Genomic DNA, 15078 nt, shown 5'->3' with positions numbered 1-15078 from the left:
GACTGGGGCAGTGGCAGAATAAATGAGGTGAAAACCAACCGCAGAGCCAGGCAGGCAATAACAGGGGCCCCACTTTCTTGAAATGTGCACCACTTGAAACTCTACTTACCCATCCGTTCAGTGCGGCTGAGATTTTTTTTCTGTGAAATCTTGTTGTGTCTGATAATATTGCAGCCTTTCCTCTTCCTCCCCCCACCCCCTTCCCTTCTCTTCCCTTCCTTTCTTTGTTTTCCATGCTGGGTATTGACCCTAGGGCTCTGCATGTGCTAGACAGATATTGTACTGCTGGACCTCATGCCCATCCCCCACCCAATACTTTTCCTATATTTCTTATTGTGTCATTTATCACTGATCACTGCCACTGCCAAGACTATCCCTTCCAGTGTACCACTGAGTTGGGACCATTCTGTTTGCAATACCATGTGTATGTAATTTGCCTTGGCTATGAACTCTAGATAAGAATACCAGTAAGGTTTATATTCATTAATTTGTGCAGTATCTTTGATAGTATAATTTCAGAAGAGCTAAAATCAGAGGTTTTTGAAGGGGTTTGGGTTTGGGGGTTACAAACACATCTACCAAAAAATCATACATGGATAATGAACATTCTTTGTGGTACTGCATATGCTTTTGGCTCCAAGGAACTGGACCTGATACAATTGCTTCAAATCTGGCAGGAAATTTCCTTGTTAGTAGCCATGTGGCCTGACCTGCCACACACACACACACACACACACACACACACACACACACACACACACACGTGTCTATTAGAACCAGTTTTACATCCAAATCTATTGTAAAATAAAGACATTTTAACTGGGTGTGTGAGTGGAACATTTGTGATCCTAGCGCTTGGGATGCTGAGGCCAGCAGACCATAAATTGACATCAAGTCTGAGCTATATAAAGGGTTTGAGGATAGCCTAGGCTTCATAGTGAGGTTCTGTCTCAAAAGAAAAAAAGAAAACCAACATCAAACAGAAAGCATCCCTGCACCCTAGTCAATAGTTCTTGGGAAGAAACGCCAAATGCTTAGAATTTCCACTCTTAAACGAGCATCTTTGTTATTGATTGTGGGCTCCTGGGACTATTTCCTACATCTATGCTAGTGAGATTGTTCAGGATGAGGACAGGTGATGCCAGGGATAAACCATACAGGTTGGGATTTGAGCCAGTGAAGAGCAGTCTGTCCTCAGTGGGGGAAGGAAACAAGAGTCTGAGCTTAATCTCACCATACAATCAAATGATTCAATAAAGCATGCCTAAGCATAGAGATCTCAGAGGGGCTTGGCTGAAGCACATGGATGTTCCAGGAGGGCCATGCGTCCCCAGGCCTTGGCCACGTCAGTATCAGGATGCTCTGAGACTGTGTGAGTCGCTCCTCTTTGCTGTTTTTGGATTTCTCCCCCCTTTAACTATAATAAGACCGTGAATGTGAATATTGCACATTCTCAAATTCTGAGTTGTTCCAGCAAATTATAGAATTAGAGGAGGCAGCGAGAACCCTGGAATTCACAGCCATAGGGTTGGAAATGCAATTGTCCTGAGTGGCCCAGAGCTGTGGCTGGTGTATGAAGTAAGAGCAGTCTTGTGAAGGACAGTGCCTTTCATCTGAAGGACAGAAGCCTCTATCAAATCCATATCGTCAGCACCAGCTGGCACTGCGCAAACCGCGGAGCCTCTGGCTTCACCCTCAGTCCTCTTGTATCTCATTCTCAAAGGCACTAACTCTTTTAAGATTCTCACTTCAGGATCGTGGCTCAGACTCTTGAGTAGTTGCTGCAGGTTTGATTCTGAGGATGCCAATTCATTTCTTCACAGACAACCAGATGGGTTGATAGTTCATCCCAGCCAAGGGAAAAGAGGGGTGAAGGTGGGATGTGACAATGGGCAGAAGAACCTTGATTATCCTGATAGTGGAAGAGCCAGTCAGAAGGGAACTGGGTGAATTGCTTTACCAAGGATGCTACTGCTACACTCACCTCCCCTTGAAAAAGGCCACATAGAAGATGGGGGAGTAGGCATTGACAAACTTTAGCAAGAAAGCTTTGAGGATCAAGCGTTCTTCAAAGGTCTGTTCCGTCTTCGGGACCTCTGCAAGGGAAGAAAAAAAGCAGCGAGAATGAGACGGGAGGGTTTCCTTCTTTTCTTTTGCTTTTGAGAGTGTGTGTGTCTGGGGGTGCATCTGTGAGTGCAGGTACTGTCAGAAGGCAGAAGAGGCCACTCGATCCCTTGGAGCTGGAGTTGCAAGAGTTTGTAAATCATGTGCTTGCTGTAAATGCTTAAAAACCAAACTCCAGTTCTCTGCGAGAGTAGCGTGTGCTCTTACCTGGTGAACAGTCTCTCCAGCCCAGAGGTAAGAGCTTTGACTTTGACAATGAGTCATTGTCTCTAAGTTCCAACTTTGGAGCAGTAAACCGGTGACCTGCCTCTCTGGCACATGAGAACTGAGTGGGCTCATCGGGGAGACACCAAACACTCTATGAGTTAATCTGGGGTTACACAGGGTCAAGGGTGCATAAGACCTCCCTCCACCTTGCTCTTTCTGCTGCCCTCTCAGGGAGTGGAATTATTCTGAACTCCACAAAGAAGAGCTTGAGCAAGGAGAGCTTGTGGTCCCCACTATTCCCTGGTCCAGGGGAAGTCAGCCAGTCTTTATGTAATACAACTTCCATAAAACTGCACTCAAGCAGAAGTTTCTGGCCAAAGGGGCTTAAGAGTTGATAGAGCATCTGAACTAGCTTCTTTATCCCCTCCTCCGTTTTTACCAGGAAGGCATTTGTTTGTAAGCTCCGGAAGGGACTGAGATGCCCCCAATCATTCGCTCAAATGATGAGAGGTCACCAAAAAAGGCGAAGAGGAAAAGGCGTGGCTGAGCCTGTGCCTCAAACCCACATGTCACAGCCCCAGTGTATTCTGTCATGTCCCGGCAGGGAACCTGGTCAGCATCTTTAGTAGGACTAGAGAAGACTGGCCATTGCCTCTCTGGCATCCTCAGAAGACTGAAGATGCTGAGAGACTCCTGTGAGAAGTGTGTGGCACGCTTCGGTGGAGACCCCACAGACTGGCAAACAAATGACTTGGGTGAAAGAGGGAACAGGGTATTGTTAATCCATTTATGCTGTCAGATGAAGTGTCATGAGCTAGTCAGATTACAAAACAACCAGAAACCTATTTCTTAAAATTCTGGAAGCTTGAAAGACGAGATCAAGGGAGAGTCCATGCCCTTCCCTGACCCTCTCCTTATCTGAAAACCCTTGCATTCTTCAACACTCAGGCTCAATCTCCTCCCAGAAGGGCCTGGTTTCTCCTCCACAGAAGGTACCTCATTGCTGTGCCCCACTATGGTGGGAGAGGTCATTATCTCCTGGGGTCTCTTCCTAAGTTCACTAATAAAGCCCCTGCTTCATGACCTAAACCATCTCTTCTCAAATGTCCCACCTAACACTGTCACCTCAGTGATTAGGATTTGTGCTGGATAGTTTTATGTCAACTTAACACAAGCTAAATTAATCTGAGAGGAGGGAATTTCGGTTAAGGAAATGCTTCCATAAGATCGGGTTGTAGGCCAGCCTGTATGGTATTTTCTTAACTAGTGATTGAAGGGAGAGGGACCAGACCATTGTGGGTGGTGCCATCCCTGGGCTGGTGCTCCTGGATTCTCTGAGAAAGCAGGCTGAGCAAGACTCAGTAAGTAGCATCCCACCATCTGAATCAGCTCCTGCCACCATGTTCCTGCCAGGCCTGAGTTCCTGTCCTGACTTCCTTTGGTGATTAATGATGATGTAAGGCAAATAAGCCTGTTCATCCACAAGTTGTTTTTGGCCATAGTGTTTCATCATAGCAACAGAAGCTCTAATTAAGACATGGTTTCAGCAGATGAATTTGGAGGAGTAGGGGGGCATAAACATTAGAATCACAGCACATGGCCATGTTCTTAAGGGTCAGGACTAAGCTTGCATCACATAGAATGGCAAGTATAAAATTGTGCTGATCCCAGGGTGCAGTGCCAGGACCACACACAGGATGCATCAGATTTGCATATACACAGCCTGCATAGGAATATTTGAACTGAGACCCTGCTCTCTCCTCTGGCGTGCCCTTCCCTGACCCCTCTCTCCATGAACAAGTCCTTGCATTCTTCAATTCTCAGGCTAAATCCCCTCCCAGATATTTTTCCAGATGTCTTCAGTTGGCGTCATTTTTTTTTCTGTTTTCTTATATGAACTTAATATCTTCCTATATTAACTACCTATATCAATGCCCTTCAAAAATTAACACTAATGTGGCTGTAGCTGATTGTTCATGCATCCTTAACAGATTTCCAAACATCAAAAAATGGGAACAGGTATTTTGTGAGGACACATGATAAGATGGAATAGTGGGAAAGCAAGAGGAGACAAGATACACAAATAAATGTGTCCATAACAGGTTTATGTTTCCAGTGGTTTGAAGGAGAATTCCCTCATAGGCTTGTATTTTGGATGCTTGGTCCCTAGTCAATGAAATTGTTTCAAAAGGATTACAAAGTATGGCCTTGTGGGAAGAGATGCACCATTGGGAATGGGATTTGAGGTTTCTAAAGGCCACATCTGGTCCAGCCCTGACTCCCCTCACAGCTCCCTGTGGCTCATGATGGTAAACCCCAGCACCATGTCTGATAATCGTTGATAACCCTCTAAAATTGTAAGCAAGCCCTCAATTAAATGCTTTCTTTTATAAGATGCTTTGGTCATGCTTTATCCCCACAGCAATAGGACAGTGACTAAGACAATGTCATAGGTCACAGAGGCACTGACACCTTCTGTGGAACTATATGCAACCAGAGTGTGTCCAGACAGAGTTATCACAAGCTTTCAATTTGAATAGGAACTATGTAAAAGTCAGCAGGAAGGTGACTCATATGGATACACAGGGCACACAAGAACATCTGTTCCACTTCCCTAAGACACAGCCTCTGTAGGGAAAATTAGGCTGAGAGGAAAACTTGATGAGATAGAGGATAGCATTACTCTTTTCTTATTGCTTTATTTTTGTACATGTTTGGTTGCTTAAAGCTTTGTTTAGGACATAATTACATTTGGCATTTTGTTATTTGCTTTTTGAGACATGGCCTCACTTTTTAGCTCAGGGTGGTCTGCAATTCAAGGTATAGTCTAGGATGGCCTCAAACCTCTAATTTCCCACCTTTGCCTCTTTCATACTGAACTTTTGGGCCTGTACCACTATGTCCACTTATTTCCTTCTCCTTCAGATATGATGATGGCAATACTTATCTCACCTAAGAGACAGAGATGGGTATTCTGTGGGTCACATGAGTGAATTAATGACATACACATTATAGATGCACATGGTAACACACATATTTAACCCTAGCACTCAAGAGGCAGAGACAAGAGAATCTCTATGAGTTTGAGATAAGCCTGGTCTACATAGTGAATTCCAGGCTATCTAGGGCTACATAGTGAGACACTGACTCAAAACCAAAGCATTTTTTAATTGTTGAGCTTAGAGCTATGCTATTGGTGTTCTGTTCAGGGAGTTGCCTCCTTTGCCAATAAGCTCAAAGTGGTTCTTCCCCACTTTTTCTTCTAAAAGATTTAGTGTGTCTGGTTTTATGTTGAGGTCTTTAATCCACTTGGACTTTAGTTTTGTGCAGTGCAATAAATATGGATCTATTTGCATTCTCTACATGTAGACATCCAATTAGTCCAACACCATTTGTTGAAGATGCTATCTTTTATCCATTGTATGGTTTTTTGCTTCTTTGTCAAAAACCAAGTGTCCAAAGGTATGTGGGTTTATTTTGGGGTCTTTGGTTTGATTCCATTGGTCAACTAGCCTATTTCTATGCCAGTATCATGCCATTTTTATTACTGTTGCTCTATAGTACAGTTTGAGATCAGGGATGGGGATTCTTCTGGAAGATCTTTGATTGTAAAGGATTGTTTTACCTCTTCTGGATTTTTTGCTTTTCCATATGAAGTTGAGAATTGGTTTTTTTCAAAGTCTGTAAAGAACTGTGTAGCTATTCTGATAGGTATTGCATGGGAGATCTTTACATCGTCTGATATCTTCTTCAATTTCTTTCTTCAGAGACTTGAAGTTTTTTTCATACAAGTCTTTCACTTGCTTAGAGTTATACCAAGATACTTTATGTTTTTTGTGGCTATTGTGAAGGGTGTAGTTTCTGTAGTTTTTTTCTTAGCCTGATACCACCAATAGCTCAGGCTCTAAGGTCAACAATTAATAAATGGGACCTCACAAAACCAAAAAGCTTCTGTAAGGCAAAGAACACTGTCAACAGAACAAAATGACAGCCTACAGACTGGAAAAGGATCTTTACCAACTCTACATCAGACAAAAGGCTAATATAAAATATACATAAAGAATGCAAGAAAGTAAATACCACCAAACCAAATAATCCAATTTAAAAAGTGGAGTTCAGAGCTAAACAAATAATTCTCAACAAAGGAATATCAAATGGCAGAGAAACACTTAAGGAAATGCTCAATGTCCTTAGTCATCAGGAAAATGCAAATCAAAATGACCCTGAGATTTCATCTTACACCCATCAGAATGACTAAGATCAAAAACTCAAGTGACAGTACATGCTGATGAGGATGTGGAGAAAGGGGGGAAACTCCTCCATTGCTGGTGGGAGTGCAAACTTGTTTAACCATTTTGGAAATCAATCTGGTACTTTCTCAAAAAATTGGAGATAGTGCTTTCTCAAGACCCAGCTATACCACTCCTGGTCATATACCTGAAAGATGCTCCACATACAACAAGGACATATGCTCAACTATGTTCATAGCAGATTTATTCATAATTGACAGAATCTGGAAATAACCTAGATGCCCATTGACTAAAGAATGGATAAACTGTGGTACATTTACACAATGGAATGCTATTCAACTATCAAAAACAAGGAGATCTTGACATTTGCAGGTAAATGGATGGAACCAGAAAAGATCATCCTGAGTGAGGTAACCCAGACCCAAAAAGACACACATGGTATATATTCCCTTATAAGTGGATATTAACCCAACATAGAAGTCCCCTGAGAAACTCCACCCAGCAGGGGTTCAGGACAGATACTAGGACTTGCAGCCAAACCTTGGGCAGAATGCTGAGAGTTGTATAGAAGAGTGGCGGGGCGGGGTGGGGGTGGTGGTGGTGGAAGGATCTGGAAAGGTCAGGAGCTCCACAGGGAGACCACCAAGGCCAGTGGATCTGGACCCAGGGTGGGCCTGCACAAACTGATGCACAACCGAGGACAATGCATGCAGAGAACATAGACTCCTGTTCAGATGTAGCTGATGGACAGCTCATGCTCCATGTGTATGGGGAGGGAGGAGAGAGGGGACTGCCTCTGTCATGAACTCTGGTGTCTGTGATTTGATCAGTGCCCCTTAGAAGGGTGACCTTGCAGGCACATGGAAGAAGGGGATGCAGGCTACCCTGCTGAGAGCTGATAGACTGTGACCAGATGGTGAGGGAGGCTCCTCCCCCCATAAGATGTCTAGGGGAAGGGAATAGGGCAGAAGAGGGAGGGAGAGTGGGAACAGGAAAACACAAGCGAGGGGATAACAATCAGAATGTAATGTGAATAAATTATACTTAATAAATAAAATAAAATAAAAGAAAGAACAAAAATAGAGCACAGTAGGTAGAAGAACCATGGACTACAAGGGTGTACCTCCAGGAATCCTATTTGCATAAGGAGACCATGCCTCCTGAGTGAGATGAGACAGAAATTGGCTGCATCCTTATCAAATTATTTTCCTCTTTCTGGGTAGACATTAGCTATAAATAAATTGTGACCCGTCTTTGTTTCTCTTCCTACTAACTGTGATAAAATATTCTGACAAAGGGAGAAAAACGTATGTTTTGCCTCACAGTTCAAAGTTACACAGTCCATCATGGCTGGAAAGTAAGACAGCATATCACATTTACAATCAGAAAGCAGAGTAATAAATGTCTGCTGCTGCTCATCTCCCCTTCTTACACTCTAATATCCTATCCAGGGAATACCCACTGTGGGTGGCACTTCACATTTTAATGAACACAATCAAAATTACTGCTCACCGGCTTCATCAGAAGGCTGTCTCCTGATTTTGTGACCCCAGATTCTGTCAGGTCGACAGTTAACACTAACTGTCCCCTGGGTCACATGGAAAGGAAGTAGAGGTAAGGCACAGAACTCCCAAGCCTTTCCTTTGACATCATTTGCTCCTAAAGTTTTCTTTGTCTCACATCCTTTGACTCCCAGGAAGAACTGAGGTATACAGAGTACACAGCAGCACCTAGAGAAGGAATCTCAGAACTCTGAATCCCCAGCCAGAAGGCTGCCATCAAACATCTGGTAAAATAGTAATGGGATCATGGACCAAGTCATGGAAGCTTAGAACATCTCAAGGGAATTTGCTGCAGACACATTTTGACCTGACTAATACAGGTGAGAGTTCACTGTGAGAGAAAGAAGTCCTGAGACTATGCATGGTGGTCACCCAAAGGCTCATGGGTTGAAGTTGCATCCTCTGGCTGGTGGGTCCAATCATTAAGAGGTGACTGGATATTGAGGGCAAAAACTTCATCCATGGGCAATATACCAGTCAGTTCATACTGAATAGGCTATTATCAGGTGGGCCTAGTTAGAGGAAGTCACTGGAGGCATGTTTTTGAAGGGTGCATCCCACTCATGCCCTTTTGTGTCTGTCTGTTTGTCTGTCTCTGCCCTGGCTAGTTCAGATCCTCAACACCTATGCCAAAAAGATGAGATTTTTGGTTTTTTGTTTTTGTTTTTGTTTTGTTTTTGCCATGATTTGATAACCCTGGTAGAGACAAGTGAATTGGAGGAGGTTGCTGGCCAGCCAGTCTAGCAGATCAGTGAGCTGCAGGGTCAGTGTGAGACCTTATCTCAAAATATAAAGTGGTGAATAATCAGAAATATATCTGGCATCCACCACTTCTATCCCCCATACCCACACTCACATTATACATACCTACACACATACACACATTTACACACACACACACACAAAGAGAGAGAGAGACAGAGAGTCACAGAGAGACAGAGACATAGACACAGAGACACAGAGACAGAGACAGAGAGACAGAGAGGCAGAGATAGAGGCAGGGAAAGGGAGAACCATTGACTTTTCCTCAAGACTAGCGTGCTAGATAACTGAGTTCTGCTTTCAGTTGGCCATAGAGACATACAAAGAGACTGTCTAAGTGTCTGGTAGTATCCAGCATTCAAATGCAGAGACAGAGGTGAGACACAGATACCAGAGGGGAAAAGGGAGGAGAGAGAGTGAGAGGGGGAAGAGAAGGAGAAAGATTGGGCAAAGGAGGAAAGGAGGGGAAAGGCAAGGAGGGAGAGAAAAGGAAGAAAAAATCACAACGGATTTTTCTCGAAAGAAAGAAAGAAGGAAAAGAAAAAGAAAGAAGAGAAAAAGAACTCGAGCTTCTGCCCGGTGTGCTTGCAACATTCAATTCAAAAGTAACCTACCCTCAACTTTTTGCTTTGAAATAGTTTTGGGGTAAGAAAATTAAAACAAATGTCACCTAAAAATAAGTAATGAGACCTGAGGGTCTGAAAATTTGGAATGCTTGTCTTGTGACTATGTGTAGAAGAGTTAGGATGAGGTAAGGAGCGACACGTGTCTTTAATTTCCTTTTATAATCCCCTTTGAACCGACTGTGCTCAGATCTCTCGGTCCCTACAGGAATTTCCTCTATGTTCTTTGGGAGAAAAAAAAAATTAAAAAAGGAACCTGGTGTTTCCAGAGCTCCTCATTCCAGCTAGGAATGAGTGGCTTTCTTTCTCCACACTGACAAATCATGAGCTTGGTGATTATTTATTAGGTTTATTTTTAAAAGCAGCCTGTGCTAGGCTTTTAGGACTGTGCACTACCATAAATAATGGGTATTTTCAATAAACAGTCCAAATCTAGTTGATAGGCTACTAAATCACTTGGGGGTCCCCTCCCTTGTCCCCCACTTCCCTCTCCCCCCTGCCTTGGGAAGCTCTGTGGCCACAGTGAACATTTGAGCGAGCCTTCTAGGGAGGGGGTGCCTCAGAGAAGAAAACCTTAGAGTAAAGGAGTTGGACAGAGGGCCTGGGCAAGATGAGGGGAAAATGCTGGGGGTGTGGGTGGGCTTTTGGATCTTTCAGAAGCCGGCCCGTGGAGTTTCACCTGCCTGCTACAGAGATGACCATGCGCTGGAAAATAGGAAATGCGTCTTCTCAGAACTCACATGGGTAGGAAAATGTAAGGGTCACCCACAGCTATCTCTGTTGTAGGCCACTTGGTAGGATCCACTAGCAAGACTCAAACCTCTGGTGGGGTCTGAGTTGGGCCTCATGGGAAACAGTCCAAATAAAGTGCCATTACAGCCATCGCTATGGGGATTTAAGGGAGCATCGAATGTTGACAGGATGAGGAAGGCTGGCCATAATCTCACCTCCTTGAGAGGGCCTGTAAAAGTGGATTAGAGGCCGTCTGAAGGTTTCACCTGTTCTCAGCCCATGAGAGGAGTTTCTATAGGACTTTATCTAGAACCAGTAGGGGACATTCTGACAGCATTCCCACACAATGTCCTTGCCCAGCCACCCCCTTTCTTTAAATGTCAAACCTCTGCTGCATTGTGTCACTAAAACACGAGTGCTAATGCCCTGCTGTAAGCTGCCTTGGAAGATAATTAGCGTGAAAGCCCAAGTTAGTCCCAGGGGTCCAGCTTAGGACTCGAGGTCCCCAGAGTTCCCTCCTAATCACATGGAAACATCACAATTAGCAAGAAGATGCCTGGCACCCAATCTTCGGAAAGCTGCTTCTTATGACTGGTCTCCTCAGCAGCCCAGCCAGCAGAGGCATCAAGATGGCCACAAAACAAAAGCAGTCCATATGTTTTGTCTGGGACAGCCGTGGCACTGAGGGCCCAGAGGCATGGAAGGTCTAAACACGTGTGGCTAAGTCCAGAAGCGCCGGTCTTTGGCCTCTCCTTCAGGGTGGTTGAGTTTCCACAAGTAGCGCTGTTTTCCTGACAGCCTAACCAGCCAGTCTTACCCTATTTGGGTGTGCAATGGTGGGTAGATGGAAGGATCAGCTGAGCCTTGGGTGTGATCTTGTTGCCTTGCCTCCAGGGAAGCCTCCAGCTGGGTAATTGGGCAGCAGCAGATTGGCCAAGGGAGCTGGGAATGCCTCAACTGCTATTCCCTTCTGCAAGTAGCTCAGGGAACCCTGACAGTGGCAGCCTCTCACCAGAGGGTCCATGAAGGAGAAAGTCATCCTCCAAATGTTCAGCCCGTGGAGGGACATCTCCCTTATGCTACAGGTTTGTACTGTGGTGAGGACAGGCCGCTGCCTCACCATAGTATGTGGCGTGGCAGGGAGACTCAGAGCAAAGACTGTCACACCCCAGGAGTCCCTTGCTTAAGTGAATGTTGTGGTGACTCTCCGCCACCCAGGCAGAACCAGGATGTAACTCAGATGGGTCAAAGGGCATGATTCTAATGAAGATGTTCCTGGCAACGAAGAGACATGGAGGGAGCATTCTATCACTGGACCCATCCTGAGTGGGCTGTAATTAGGAAGGGGCGCAATTCTCTAGACACATGGGAGAAGTAGGGGAAGGCAGAGAGCCACACCCACTTCAGGACTCCCTGCCACTCTGGTCCTAGGGACTAAATCTAGGGTTGCTTGTGTGCCAGATGAGTGCTCAACCCCTGAGACACAACTTCAACACATTTTTTTTTTTTTTTTTTTTTTTTTTACTTTTCATTTTGAGATAAGGTGTCATTAAGTTGTCCTTGAACTCATGATTTTCCTGCCATAGCTTTCCAAGCATTACAGGCGTTTGCCCCCTGCCCCAGGGTGTGTGTGGGGAGGAGAGGGCAAGCTGGGGAATAACTTGCTAATAGGAGATGCATCAGCTTCCGGAAATGAGGGAGGTGTGCTGGTCAGCGCAGGTTAGGAAGGGCATCCCGCCGCTCGCACGGAGAAAGCAGCAGAGTTGTATGTCAGGGGTCACAGAAGAAAACAAAGAGACATGGATGTAGGCAAGAGGTTTGTAGGGAAGAGGTGACAGGGGAGGGAGGTGAGAGAACAAGAAAGCGTTTCATATAGGCACATATATAAAATCATCAAATAACAAATTTAATTAGTAATTAAAAAAAAAAACCCAAAGGCACAAACGAGACTGTTGCTCTGGCTGCCATCCTGTGTTTCTGCGTGCACACACCTAACCTCAGCTGATGCCCCCCCCCCCAAGCACATGCCCCACCTCCTGCTCTGACAAGATGAAGGCAACAGCAGTGACCCAGAAAGGCTCCCCAGTACGCATGGAGAGTGCATTCCCGGGGAACCGAACTACTCATACAAAGAAGGTGGTTCACAGAGCAACTGGAGTGGAAGAAAGAAGCTTCTAAAGAGTTGAGGGGCAAACTATATGCGTGTGGCTATGGCCCAAGCAAGCAGCTGGGGGCTGGCCTGTGGGGTCATAGCCCCACCCCACTTCTGGTTCAGTCCATATCAAGATATGAGAAACGGCACCACACACACCTATCCACGCCATCCACCTTGTCTTCCTCACCAGGACGGACCGAAAACGGAAGCCAGGATAAGCTTTTTCCCTAAGCTGACCGTCAGATAGTTTTTCTACTGCACGATGTCATGCAAATCTAATAAAATTTGGATCTCTAATATGATTGAGCCTGAGCTCCTTAGACACTTGAGTTTTTCCTCCTTTTTTTTTTCTTTCTTTTTTTTTTTTTTTTTTTTTTTTTTCTTTTTCGTTCTTTTTTTTTTTTTTTCTTACTTTCTCTTCTTTTTTTTTTTTTTTTTTTTGGCTTACACACAATCTATTCTTTGAACCTAATTGAGCTTAAGAATAAAGTCTGAAACAAAAACAAAGGTCAACAAAGTTCTTTGTTTAGTAAAAGCAAAATAAATAAAGTGGGAAATTAGGATTCCCTACACCATTAGGACTGTTCTGAGGTTAAATATCCATATGTTCTCCATTTGTGCTGGTCCATCTGGTGATATTTGATCTTTACAATTGTAAAAGCCATACTCAGAAGAAATTATACTTTGGATTTGACCTTTTCCTGGGCGAGGGATTTACAGTAAATGAGGCCATGGGTCCCAAGGAAGGAGAAAGGGGAGAAGGGCCACCTTCCTCTTCCTTACAGTAAGTTTCCATTTCCCCCAAAGTAGGCTGCTTGTCTTCACCTACAGGGGGCGCCTCTTCCCTCACTCCCTCTCTAAGAAAGTGGTGCTGGGGATCAACCCTACCCCAACCAGCTCAGCAGATGCTTTTGAGTCTGGACAGGGAACCTTCTTGCGGCCATCTCTGTACCACAACCCCAAGACAGGGGTGGGGGTCCTATCAGCAGTTGTTTTCTTACTTGAAGACCCAATCCCGGGGCCAGAAACTGCACTGGAGAGGGACTAACTGAGAAGAGGAAGGATGTCACTGGGAGGAACCTAGGAAAACCCAGATTCCCTTCGAGTCAGCCAACTCCAGCTCCAGGGTTCCATCTCTGCAAGGAATCTAACGTTTGCCAATAAACACCTCTTTTACTTGCTCTTAGCTATTTCCTTAGCTATTTAACTCTATAATTGGGGGAGGGGGGAGAAAAGAACCATCAGCCATCTATTATCAGAGGACAGTAGGCAGTGACCCGTGAACCTCACAGTTTCCAGTCAGCCACGTGATTGTGAGGGGAGCCAACTGACACTGTATGGCATGCTACGTTTGATGTGCCTTAGGTTGGGGACACTAAATTCCTTTGCAGCTCATGGTATTTTCAATATATAATGAGTTTATTGAACTATAGGCCTACCATAAATTGAGAACATCTGTTTTGCTATAATGAAAAAGCTTACAACTACAGTAGAGGATAAGCTCTGTGTTGGGTGGGCGTGCATATGCTCATATAGACATGCGTACACATTAACTGCTTTGCTCACTCAAATTCCTAAACTTCTTCAGCAGCTCCATAAGCAAAGTCAAAGAAACGACCAATTGGAAATGGTGAAAACAGTTGGGTAATAGCATCTTTGAATTTAAACATTCCTTGCCAGGAAGCTCCTGAAACTTACAAGATTCACAAAGCCCTTCCTCAAAGTTACATACATACATGTGTGCTCAAACGTACACACAATATATAATACATATCATATATAACACATAGATAGCATATATAATTTATCTATATATGCATTAACAATTTTGGAAACAGAGTAGAAGAGACTGCTGCTGGCACATTGTGCAGGAAGTTCCAAGGATATAGTTTTCATGAGTCATCACCCATGCTAGGATGGTCTTCGTGGTCATGTAGTTGCCACTGGCTTGCTCCTGGTCATGCATATCTTATAAGTATCTAGAATAATCTTACTGGTTCATGAAACTAGACTTTGGTGGAACAGCTCCTTTGGTCTGGGTCTGTGCCATATATGGTATAAATGAACATTTGTTCAAGTCTCCTCAATAAGTACACAGCAGAAAACAAGCCTGGTGACACATGCCTATACAGTTGGGAGGCTAAAACAGGAGGATTGTGAGTTGGAAGTAAACCTGAGGTATACAGTGAGTTCACGTCCAGCTCAGGCTACATGGTGAGACCCTGTCTTTGACCAAAACAAAAAACCAAAGCACAGCCACCAGCACCACCAACACAAGGCTATGAGGGGCCAGGTGTGCACAGTGCCTGGCATGGGGCATGGAAAGTATCACTCAATGAGACTTTAGTCTTTCCCCCCCTTTGCTGTTGCCATATCTAGGATCCATGGGGCAGTGGCACTCAGGTGTGAGTCCCGGCAACATCTGTCCAAATGGCTTGTAATCATAGTCACTTTCTTAAGAATTGAAGACACACATGTGATCCCAGCACTCAGGAGGCAAAGGCAGGTGGATCTGAGTTCGAGGCCAATCTGGTCTACAAAGCTAGTCCAGGACAGTCAAGGCTACACAGAGAAACCCTGTCTTGGGAAAAAAAGACTAGAAGATACTGACTCAACTGGGTTATGCTGTTTCTGGTGCCCATAGTAAGGCCAGCCTTGCAGGA

General features: G+C 44.6%; 1 protein-coding gene across 1 annotated transcript in view; it reads right to left on the bottom strand.

The window, feature by feature from the left end:
- Positions 1–15078, bottom strand: part of LOC127197686 (anoctamin-2-like) — a 69883-nt gene that overhangs the window by 772 nt on the left and 54033 nt on the right. The window contains exon 4 of the mRNA XM_051155657.1: positions 1985–2096. Within this exon, the coding sequence (XP_051011614.1) occupies positions 1985–2096 (112 nt within the window). The remainder of the gene's footprint in view (positions 1–1984; positions 2097–15078) is intronic.

This window comes from Acomys russatus, chromosome 13 (genome assembly GCF_903995435.1).
Source record: "Acomys russatus chromosome 13, mAcoRus1.1, whole genome shotgun sequence".
NCBI classification, from domain to species: domain Eukaryota; kingdom Metazoa; phylum Chordata; class Mammalia; order Rodentia; family Muridae; genus Acomys; species Acomys russatus.
This window is presented reverse-complemented; position numbering and strand designations above follow the sequence as displayed.